The sequence below is a fragment of the Eptesicus fuscus genome, chromosome 13, assembly GCF_027574615.1.
Source record: "Eptesicus fuscus isolate TK198812 chromosome 13, DD_ASM_mEF_20220401, whole genome shotgun sequence".
NCBI classification, from domain to species: domain Eukaryota; kingdom Metazoa; phylum Chordata; class Mammalia; order Chiroptera; family Vespertilionidae; genus Eptesicus; species Eptesicus fuscus.
This window is the reverse complement of record NC_072485.1, coordinates 84,379,916-84,390,549: the sequence shown is the minus strand read 5'-3', so window position 1 is coordinate 84,390,549 and position 10,634 is coordinate 84,379,916. Positions and strand designations below refer to the sequence as shown.

Below are 10,634 nucleotides of genomic sequence, written 5' to 3'. Positions count from 1 at the left end.
GAGCACTTCGGGGTGGGGGGCCCTGGGTCCCCCGGGGAAGCACGAATTAAAATCACAGGATGCCCGGCTCCGAGGACGGGGGGCGCTCGCAGACCCAGCACCCCAGTGTCCGGGGACGGGGGGGGGGGGCCCACCTCGCTAGCAGCAATGTGCAACGGACCAGTTGGCAATGTCTCTTTTCCTTAAAACAGTGAAACATAAACCTCCCGTGTGATCTGAGTCCTTCTCCTTCGAAGCATTTACCCACGAGAAAAGGAAGTGTTTGTCCTTGTAAAGACTTTCACATGAATGTAAATACCGCTTTGTTTTTCATCGTCGAAAACTGGAAACAGCCCAGATGTCCATCAACGGGGAATGGATAAACAGGCTGTGGTGTGGCCCTACCGTGGCAGCCAGAGGAATGCGGGCCCGGCGCACGCGAGGCACGAATGAGTCTCACAATAGTTATGCCGGGGAAAGAAGCCAACCAGGAGAGCGTGTATACTGTACTTCCATTTATGGAAGACGATACCGTGCAGGCTGACCAGGTCACGGGCGCCGGGGAGCGGGGGTGGGGCGGGAAGGGAGAGGGACCGCGGAGGCCTCAGGGCGCGTCGGGGGTGAGGGACGCGGGGCTCTCAAGCTGTGGGGGAGAGGTGTGCGCGCCGGGGCTGCGCGTCCGCGGGACGACACGAGAGCCGGTTTGAACAGTTAAGAGCCGGAGGGCCATCGGAGCAAGTGTGTTGAGTCCCAATGTGACCAGAGGGTCACGGAATGGACACAACGAACGCACCTGGAGATCCACAGGGAACTCGAGCACCCGAATCGGTTCGCCAGGGCGGCCGTAACCAAGTGCCCGGGACGGCGTCGGACACCGGAGACGCTCACTGTGGGTCCTGGAGGCCGGGCGCCCCGAGGCCTCCCGCCTGGGTGTGCGGATGCCGCCTCCATCCTGCGTCCTCGCCTCCTCTTCTCAGAAGGACCCAGACCTGTGAGATCAGGACCCACCGCGACGCGTGTCAGCTTAGTCACGGCCTTAAAGACCCCCACTCCACACACAGGCCCATTCTGAGGTCCCCGGGGTGAGGACTTCAGCCATGGATGTGGGGGACACCGTTCAGCTCATAGCACATCCTCGCTAGAGGGGGAAAATGAGCCAAATACATGAACAGACAAGTCACAGATTCAGAAAAACAAAAAAGGCCCAACACTGGTGAGCACAGACGAGGGTGCCAGGGCTCACCTCCGGGTGTCCACAGGCCGCTCGCGGGGGAGGACCATCCATCCTGGTGTGCCAGGCCCTCCGGGGGCCAGACGTGCCCCGGGGAAGCCAGGCAGGTGTCCTCAGCCAGGTCCCGAAGTCCGGAAGGCCGCCCAGGCCCTGATCGGCGCAGGGACGGCAAACACTCCTTCGGTCAGCATGGCCGCGACTTGGACCCATCGTCCCTGCAGGTGACCCGGGCTCTGGGGGCGTGGCCTGCTTGGAATCCCAAAGCCACTCTGGTGGGGTGCTGGGGAGGGGCCACCCCGCCACCCTGGCCTGGGCTGCCCGGCCTTTGCCAGCCACCCACAGGGTCACCTGACCCTCACCTTGCCCCCGAGGAAAGCGGAGGCGTGGAGACAAGACTGCCACCCACGGAGCCCTAGCCGGTGTGGCTCAGTGGATAGCGCGTCGGCCTGCGGACTCAAGGGTCCCGGGTTCGATTCCGGTCAGGGGCATGGACCTTGGTTGCGGGCACACCCCCAGTAGGGGGTGTGCAGGAGGCAGCTGCTCGATGTTTCTCTCTCATCGATGTTTCTAACTCTCCCTCTCCCTTCCTCTCTGGGAAGAATCAATAACATATATTAAAAAAAAAAAAAAGACTGCCGCCCACCCACGGTGCAGGGCCTGCCGGAGCCCCTGGGGCCAGACACCCCCAGGAGGGCAGGGGTGGGCGGCCACGAGCACTACCGGTGTTTCTGATGCTTCGCATGTAGCCAGTCCCCTGCTTTCGCTGGCACCTCTCCCCTGGGGGAGCCGGGCAGGGAGGGGGCGTCCCCGGGGGCGTGGGGGCAGGAGAAAGTGAGGCAGTTCCCTGGCGGCGCCGCCGCCTCAGCGTGGGACCCAACTCTGTGCTCAGAAACCCCAGGCCCTGGGGGGAGGGCTCAGCCGACAGATCATCAGGGAGGCAAGGGCTGAGTGTTGAGGGGTCCACACCGTAGCAGAGCCCCCAAACCCGGCACCGCGTCTCCCACCACCCCCTCGCCAGCCACCCACGACGCTGAACCCAATTTCCGGCCACATCTCCGCACGTAACATCTCACCTTCCAGCTAGAGCAGGGCTCAGCCACACTTCATAAACGGGAGAGCGGGCCCTCCCCGCTCCCTCCCCTTCCCCCTGCTGGTCCCCGTGGAGTGGATTTTCCTTTTTTTTTTTGGTTTGGTTTTGTTAATCCTCACCCGAGGATATTTTCCCATTGATTTTTAGAGAGAGAGGAAGGGAGGGAGGGGGACAGCGAGCGACAGGGGCCCGGAATCAAACCTGCACCGAGGCATTCGCCCTTGACCCGGAAATGAACCTCTGGTCCACAGGCCGAGGCTCTACCCACTGAGCCGCCGGCTCGGCCGCAGCGGCTTTCCTGACACAGTCCCCTCCAGGAGAGAGGGACAGCCCTGCCCGGCTCGTCCCCCCGGCCGGCTGGGCCCCCTGTCACCGCCGACCCTGCCCCGCGCCCATCCTCACCTGCGCCTTCATCCTGGGTGAGCCCACTCAGGCCGTTCCCACCAGCAAACACACCCAGGAGGAGGCCTGCAGCCCCCTCCCCAGGCCGGGCCTCTGAGGGCACAGGGCCGGCCTCCCGGGGGCTCCCCCAGCAGCAGCCACAGGCCCAGCCGCCTGCCCCCTCTCGGGGTCGCATGCCCACCTGTGGCTGGCTTGCAGGGCACCCCCCTGCCATGCCCTCCCTGCCCTGCGGAGCGTGTAAGGCGCTGCGGGGTGCAGAGAGGACCAGGCCCGCCTGGGGACAGGAGAGGGGCGCTGGGGGGACAGCTGGCCCGCTGGGTGGGGCTCAGGTGCGGGGAGCTCCGGACACAGGCCGGCCGCGAGGGGCGGGGCGCGCCCTCCGGACGCCAGGGGGCGCTGTGCGGAGGCCACGGGGCCACGCGCGCCGGCCTCTCTGCCCGCGGACCGGAAGTCAGCGATGGCGCGGAACGTGCTGTGAGTGGGGCGTCCCGCGGGGGGGGGGGGGGGTCACGGTCAAGGGGACGCGGGCCCAGGCCGGAGTGGGGGCTGGCGGTCGGCGGCGTGCGGTCCGAGTGCGGCCCGGAGCCCTCGCAGCCCGCGCCCCCGGCCCCGGCCCCTCCCCCGCCCGGCCCGGCCCCAACCCCCCAAGGGCGCGCGACCGCGGGGGCCCCGTGCACGCCTGCGCGTGAACGAATGAGTGAATAAGTGCAGGCGCGCGCGGGATAAGGGAGCCCCCAAACCGGGCACCGCGTCTCCCCACCCCCACACCCTCCACCCCCCGCTCTGCGCTCCCACCCCCACCGCCCAGCAGTCTCCGTGGCAGGGCCAGGGTGTGGGTGTGGGGAGCGGGCCGAGGGGCTCCGGGAAGGGGACCCTGCTTTCTGGAGCAGCCCTGGAGGCGCGGGGGCCCGAGCAGGGGGAGCTGCAGGCCAGGCCTGGAGGCCAGGGACGTGCAGGCGGGAAGGAGCCGGGACAGGGGCCCCGCTGGCGCGCACGTGCTGCCTGGCTGGCCAGGGAGGCCCCGGAGGGGAGGCTGGCGGTGGAGCCGCGGTGGGTGAGGGAGAGGGTGGGATGGGGATGAGTCAGCCTCGGGGCCACAGGGCGGGAGGGCTGCTGGCGGGCAGCCAGCTCGTTGTTTGGAGCAGAGGAGAGATTCAAGCTCTGCTTGAGCGATGTTAGGTCGAGGTGCTTGCGAAACGGGGGAGCGGTCAGGGAGGCAGGGGTGGGCGAAACCACCCAGAGGCCAGGGTGGGCCCCACAGGGGAGCCGGGCCTCCAGGAGAGCTGGGTTCCAGGGCCCTGCAGGAGGGTGGTCAGCAGCAGGAGCTGCTCCCGAGCTGGGGGCAGGGGCCTTGGTAGGCTCCCTTTCTCACCTCCACCCTCAGCCTCGGGCCTCTCTCCACCCCCAGCTAAGCGTGCCCCCTCAGGCCCCAGTTGGGGCTGGGGGTCTTGGAGAGATTGGGAGTTCCGAACCAGTGCCCCTGCACGCCCACGTGGCCCGCGGGCCCAGCCTTTGTCCCCTGCAGAGCTGCCATTAGGAGCTCAGGGTACAAGGCAGGCCTGTACCCTCAGACCTGCTTCCTTCCCGCCCCTGCCGGTGCCCAGCCCTGCACAAAAGCCGTGCCAGCAGGAGGTGGATGGCACCCAGCCATTCAGTTCAGGTGTCCTGGCCTGAGCCCTGCCCTGGGGAGCAGCCCCCAGCAGCCCCCATGGCTCCTGCCTCAGCCATGCACCCTTCAGGACACCCCACCAGGTCCTCTGACCCCCTGGCCTCCTCACACTCCCAGACTTGGGAAGCAAGAGCCAGCGTGGAATTCGGCCCCACAGAGCCCCTTCCCGGTGCTGGGTGCTGCAGATGGGCCCAGGGTGTGTGGGGGGGGGACCCTCGGGGAGACCCCCAGCACCCCCCTTCCACCAGTCTGGCCCGGAGCCTGGGTCCATTTGGAGATGGCAGTGGGTGGGAGTTGCAGCCACCTCTGCCCACCCTGGGGGACTTCGGGGTGGGGAACTGCACACACCGTGTACCCTGAACCCTGCGTCTTCGCTCTTCCTGGAGGAGCTGGCGTCCCCCTCCCCACTGCGGGGCTGAGCCTGGGCCCCTGGGCTGACTCCATCCCACCTCACCCCAGCGCCCGGGCCTTCCGTGTGGGGCCCACCCCGGGGATGGCGACGGCCCTGCGGGGCCGCGTGCCTGGGGGAGCGTCGCTTTGAACAAGCAGGCCGCCTGCCGTGTGGGGGCCGGGGGGCCGGGTCTCTGTGGCTCTTCATTTCTTGAGTCACTCACTGGCGCTTTCTGCAGGCTGGCCTCAGAGGTCAGCAGCCCATGCTACCCCAGTTGGTGCGGGGGCTGGGGAACGGGCCCCCACACTGGGCAGAGCCACGTGAGGGAGTGAGTGCAGGGGGCCGTGGCCTGCAGAGAGCTGTTGACCTGGTGGGCAGATGGGGCGCGTGGGGGCGTCCTGGGCGCACTGTGGACGTGCATCTCCCCTCACAGGTACCCCTTGTACCAGGTGGGCGGCCCACAGCTCCGCGTCTTCCGCACCAACTTCTTCATTCAGCTGGTGCGGCCCGGCAGAGCCCAGCCCGAGGACACCGTGCAGTTCCGGATCCCCATGGAGTGAGTCCGCAGGAACTGGGGCCGTGGAAAACCCTGCAGGCAGCCCCACGAGGCTCTGCAAGTGCTGACCTGGGGACGCTGGGGGCGAGCCCGGGGTGGGGGGCTTCTCTCCTGCCCCTCCCGCCCAATCAGGTCACTGCTCTTCCCCAGAGGCTAGGCCCGGTCCCCGGAGCAGCTCCTGCAGGCGGCTCCTCCGGGCCTCCTGTCCCCACAGCTGCAGGGTGTGCCTGTCCCAGGGGTGGGCCCAGGCTTGGCTCGAGCTCCCGTGGGAGCCGGCAGGGGCAGGAGAGGCTGGGGCCCGAGTTGCAGATGCATTCAGGCGAAAAGGGAACCGGGCCTCACCCTCCAAGGACGATCCCTTTCTGCAAGTGCTGGTCGAGGTGGGGCGGCAGCCGCAGACGGGGCCACCCCAGGGCTGGACGCTGGGCCGGCTGGGCTTCCGGCAGCCAGGGGGCACTCGCAGACCGCCACTTCCCTCGGGAGCGTTCCCCTCAGCGAGGCCGCCGGGCCTCTCGTGAGCGTGGCAAGTGGGACTGACCAGGGGCCTGGAGCCTGGTCCCTCTGTCACCCCACGCTGACGTGGTGGTGGGAGTGAGGGGCGGGGACCCGCTGCTGGCCCTGGGGGGTGGGGGGCCAGCTTAGCCGCAGCCATGGCTTCTCCCTGATGTGGCCGAGGAGGCCGTGCCCCATCCTCCCTGCCACCCGGCGACTCTCACCCCGAAGGCTGGGCCTCTGGTCGCCGGCCCAGCTCACACGTCCCCGTCCTTCTTCCCCCAGGATGACCAGGGTGGACCTGAGGAACTACCTGGAGCGCATTTACAGCGTGCCCGTGGCCGCCGTGCGGACCAGGGTGCAGCATGGTGGGTGCCTGGGCGGGGCTGCTCCCTGTCGCATGTATGGGATCACCCCCCCGCCCCCCCACTGACCCACCACGCCCTCGCGGCCCTCGGCACGGTGCCGGGCTGACTTCCGGGGTCACGCTCCTCACGGGGCAGAGCTGGGCGCCGGCCCCACAGGCCCCTCTGAGCACGGCTTCACCCCCTTCGCCTTCCTCCCCGGGGACCTGAAGGCCTTGGGTCTGAGGCGAGGAGCCGGCGGGAGCCGCTGTGCTGACCGAGGAGCCTTGTGCTGAGCATTTCAGCCACGTTGGGGTCTTAGCAGAGCGGGGTCTGGCTCGCGCCTCGAGCACGGCCCGCAGACTCGCACGGCCACCTTTGGGGTGTGCCGAGCCGGCACCCGTGGGCCCAGTCTCCCCGGCCCGTCTCCTCAGAAAGGGGGCGCCTGGGTTAGGGGCCTCCAGGCTTTGTGCGGCAGTCACGGTTTCTCCCCCCGACAGGTTCCAACAGGAAGCGGGACCACAGGAACGTCAGGGTGAAGAAGCCGGACTACAAGGTGGCCTACGTGCAGCTGGTGAGCGTGCCTGGCGGCGGCGGGGGGCGCCGGGGAACCTGCACGCGCCGTGACCGGCAGTGACCTCTCGGGGGCGGGGGGCCGGCCGTGTTTGTGCAGCAGCCACTGCCCGGGGCCCAGGAAGGCCTTGAGGGGCAGGATCTCAAGGTCCACTGCCCTTCGCTCTAATCCACAGCGAGCCCCGAGGAGCCGGGGTTCAAAGCACAGTTAAGCTGGTGGGAGGGGCCGGGCCGGGGCACTTTGGAGCTTCTCGGGGCCACCCTTGTCGAGCCTTTGAACTTTGAACACGCTGTGGGCAGAGCAGGCCCACCCAGGCCCGGGGATTTGGACTCTGACAGAAACCAGATCACGCCGAGCCTCAGAGCCGCGGCCTCGGGGGCCTGCGCTGGGACGGCTCCCGGGCCCTGAGCGCCCCCCTCCCTGCACGCTGGGCTGTGGGCGCCTGCACAGTGCCCATGTCCCCCCTGTGGCTCCTGCCTGGCCAGGGGGATCCGACCCCCAAGCCTTACTGACCGAGCCCAGGGCTGTGGACACTCACTCCCACGTCCCTCTCCCACTCTCCCATGACGGCCCCAGGCTGGCCGCCTGCTCAGAGGTGCCTTTCCCTGACCCCCGAGGCCGCGAGGGCCTGGGCAGCGTCTCCACCGTCGCTGGGTGGGCGCCTCCCAGGTCAGCCCTGCTCGCGGGGTCCGGGGGCTGCCCCCTCTGTTTGGACCCTGGGGGGTGGGGGGCCTCCCGCTCGCCCTTTCTGTGTCTGAGCCCCGCGCGGAGCCGCGGCGCCGGCCGCTAGATGGCAGTAGCGTTGTGGTGAAGCCCGGCCGACCGCAGGCCCAGCGGCTCCGGGAGGCCGTTGGTGAGGAGACCCCGACCGTCCGCGTGGCAGCTTTTCTGAAAAACAGTCACAGCTGTTGTCCTAAACGGGGCCCCCGTAATTATTTGCCCTAATATTTGCCGTACATAAAATCAGCCCGCGTGGGGCGGGGGGGCGCCGCTGGCCTCATAAAGACGCTTGTGTCCTCCGTGTCGGGGCGGCCATCCGTCTTTGTCACGGCAGCGGGTGGACGGCCCGTACGCCCACATTCGCCACGAGGCCCTTCACAGGAGAGCTATGGTTACAAGTGGCTTTTGAGTCATCCGAGCCTCGCATTCTTGCCCGGGCCCCCCACCCCCACCCCCACCTCCACTCATGAAAACCGAACTGAGCACTTAGATCTGGGGTCTGCAGCTGCCGCTCCGACGCCTTCGTGAGCCCCAGGCAGCAACACAGGCCGCCCCACCGGGATCCCAGGGCCCCTGCCGGGCCAGCCCTGCTGCTCGGAGTTACTGTTTGTGAAGCCCCGGCCCACCCCGGGGCCGCAGAGCTCTACGCAGCCTGCAGCACGGCGAGGGGCCGTGCCCTCCGAAAGGGTTCCCCCTCTGTCCAGTCCCCGGAGGTGGGGGCCCGGCCGCAGCCGCCCACCCTCGCCGGCCTGTCCCTTCGGGCCCCCCTCAGGGCTTCTGAAAACAGAGCAATTAGAAAGCACACAGAGGGTCAATCGGAAAGACAAATCAAATCACCAGGTTTATTTTGAGTCGGCGGCTGCGGAGAAGCTGGTCCCACCGGGTGGGAGACCCACATGCTTTCCTCCCCCACAACCTGATAAACATCTCTCTGGCCGCAAGTCCAGCTCCAGCGAGGGCCTCGGTGGCCGCACAGCAAACAGGGCCGACCTGCCGCGGGGCCTGCTGTTGACACAGCACCAGGAATGCATGGCGCTGCGGGCCCTGCAGGCGCGAGTGCAGATAATGGCCGGCTCCGAGCCGCCTGGGCTGGTTCCCTCGCTGCGTGGCCTCCTGCTTTCCTGTACTTTTCCGCAGTCCGGCCGCCCTCTCTGCAGACTGGAGGGGCTCGTGGGGAAAGGACCAGGTGACTTCTCTGGAAGGGGCCGCATTCCTCCCCCTGAGCCCCTGTCCTCTCCCAAGCCGTTGCAAACTGCCATCTTTGTATTTTTATTTAAAATGTCATTTTGGGTTTCCCCCACCTTAGAAAACCAGCAGAATCACCGCGATGTATTAAACATACCGCCCCCCCCGCTCGAGCAGTCAGCCTTGCATGTAAACTATTGCCCTTTGGTATTTTAAAAAAGGGGGAAAAAAGGTTTTGAAACGTGTAAGATAATCCTCCCGCGGGCTGGCTACCACCGCGCCCCACGCCACGTGACCCGAATGTACGAACCTCACGTTCTCGGGGGGCGCACGGGCCGGGTCAGCCTGTCCTTGGCCGCCCGCCCACGATCCAGATTTCTCTGCAAAACAAGGGTCTGCGAGAACCAAGCACACTTTCCTGATTCACGAGTGGAATTCCCGATACGGTGCCCCCCTCGCCCCCCGCCTTCCCTACCTGTCTGGGTGCCCTCTTCTCCCGGCCTTGACTCGGGACTGGGGGGCTGGCTCACCGGCGCTAGGCCCGGGGTTAGGTGGATTTGGGGGTGTGCGTGAGAGGGGAGAGCTGGGCCGAGGCCAGGCCCCTGCTCTCCGTTGGGGTGCAGGGCTCTGCCGGGAGGGGTGCCCTCCGTGGGGTGAAGGCCGTCGCCGCACGCAGTGGAGCCGTGTCCCCTGAGCCTCCCTGGCGGCCCACAGGCACCCCTGAAGAGAGTGCCGTGGGGAGAGGCAGACCCTCCCTGTGGTCAGACAAGCGGAGCCTCGCCATCGGGGTGGCAGGCAGGTGGGGGTGGGAGGTCCTGTCCACGCTGCTGGGGACCCTCCCGACGCGCAGGCGCCGGCGGCTGCAGCCTCTCCCGCTCCGCAGGCCCACGGACAGACCTTCACGTTCCCCGATCTCTTCCCCGAGAAGAAGCCGAGCCCCGAAGACGGCTCCACGGAGGACGGCCTCGAGGCGCTGCTGGAGGAGCAGCGACAGAGGCAGCGCCAGGACCCCCGGCGGGGCGGCGTCCCCCAGTGGTTCGGCCTGTGACGGCCACGTGGCGCAGGGCGGCCGCCTAAGTAAATAAAAGTACCTGTGTGCACCACGCACCCCGGCTCGCCCTCTGTTCCACGGGCCTCCCGCTGGTCCCGGCGCCCCACTCCCGGCCCGTGCGCACGGCAGCCCACAGTCACACGTCTAGTTGGCCCCACGGCGCAGGGGCGAGGCCCGGACCCCCATGCAGTGTGGGGATGGGGTGCCCTTGGAAGAGCACCCAGAAGCTACCTCTGAGCATCCACACTGAGGAGCTGGCGGGTATTTGGAGGGGTTTCCTGCCGCAGGGGCAGGGGCTGGGAGCTGTCTGAGCTGGGGCTCCAGTTCCGCAGGGTGGGTGGGTTCGCGTGGGCAGGGGCTGCGAGGGGCCAGGTGTGTAGGAGACACCACGCAGAGCAGGGCCTGGAGCAGACACAGCACCGGAACTGGGAAGGGTGCTCGGCCCAGTGCCCCAGAGGAAGGGAGCGTGGTCAGGGGGGACCTGTCCAGGGGGTGGGGGGCTGCAGACTCACAGCCCGTGGGTGTGAGTGTCCAGGGCCCCTGTGGCTCCTGCCCGGCTGCTGCGCTGCTGGTCTGTGAGCCGGAGCTCTGCCCTGAGCCTCACGGGCAGCTGGCTGCCCCCTGCACTGGCCGCCTGGGAGCCAGGACGGAATCACGTCTGCGTGCAGGGTTGGTGCTGAGGGGTCGGGCCTCGAGCTGGGCAGCGAGAGAGTGGGCCACGATGCCGCCCGGCCCCATGCGGCCTGCCCGCTCTTCCCCTGCGGGGGCTTCAGGGGAGACAAGTGGGGAGTTAGCTTGGCCACCCCCTCCACCAGTGGGGACACCCCCTCTCCCCCATCCCCGACAGGATGGCGGCTCAGGCACCCCTCCACGCCTGCAGGGTGAAGGTCCGGGCAAACTCCGCCCTTCAGTGTTGATTTAAAGTGACGGGAGGGTCCGGAAGTGAACTG

The 10,634-nt window shown here is 67.8% G+C and overlaps 1 protein-coding gene across 2 annotated transcripts; it reads left to right on the top strand.

Moving 5' to 3' along the window:
* The first annotated feature begins 3,126 nt into the window (after positions 1-3,126).
* MRPL23 (mitochondrial ribosomal protein L23) lies at positions 3,127-9,733 on the top strand. 2 transcript variants are annotated; one of them, XM_054725857.1, is made up of 5 exons: positions 3,127-3,176; positions 5,196-5,318; positions 6,096-6,178; positions 6,655-6,728; positions 9,562-9,733. In XM_054725857.1, exons 1-5 carry the CDS (start codon positions 3,160-3,162, stop codon positions 9,679-9,681), a joined length of 417 nt encoding a protein of 138 aa, XP_054581832.1. In that variant the 5' UTR covers positions 3,127-3,159; the 3' UTR covers positions 9,682-9,733. The 2 variants fall into 2 exon arrangements, with proteins under 2 accessions (XP_054581832.1, XP_008158491.1); XM_008160269.3 differs by having other exon boundaries at positions 9,517-9,733.
* The last annotated feature ends 901 nt before the right edge of the window (positions 9,734-10,634 follow it).

Bases quoted from the DNA above. Each gene is read 5' to 3' on its own strand.
- MRPL23 (XM_008160269.3), top strand. The intron at 5,319-6,095 runs GTGAGTCCGCAG...TTCTTCCCCCAG, and splicing joins CAGTTCCGGATCCCCATGGA to GATGACCAGGGTGGACCTGA. The intron at 6,729-9,516 runs GTGAGCGTGCCT...CCCGCTCCGCAG, and splicing joins AGGTGGCCTACGTGCAGCTG to GCCCACGGACAGACCTTCAC.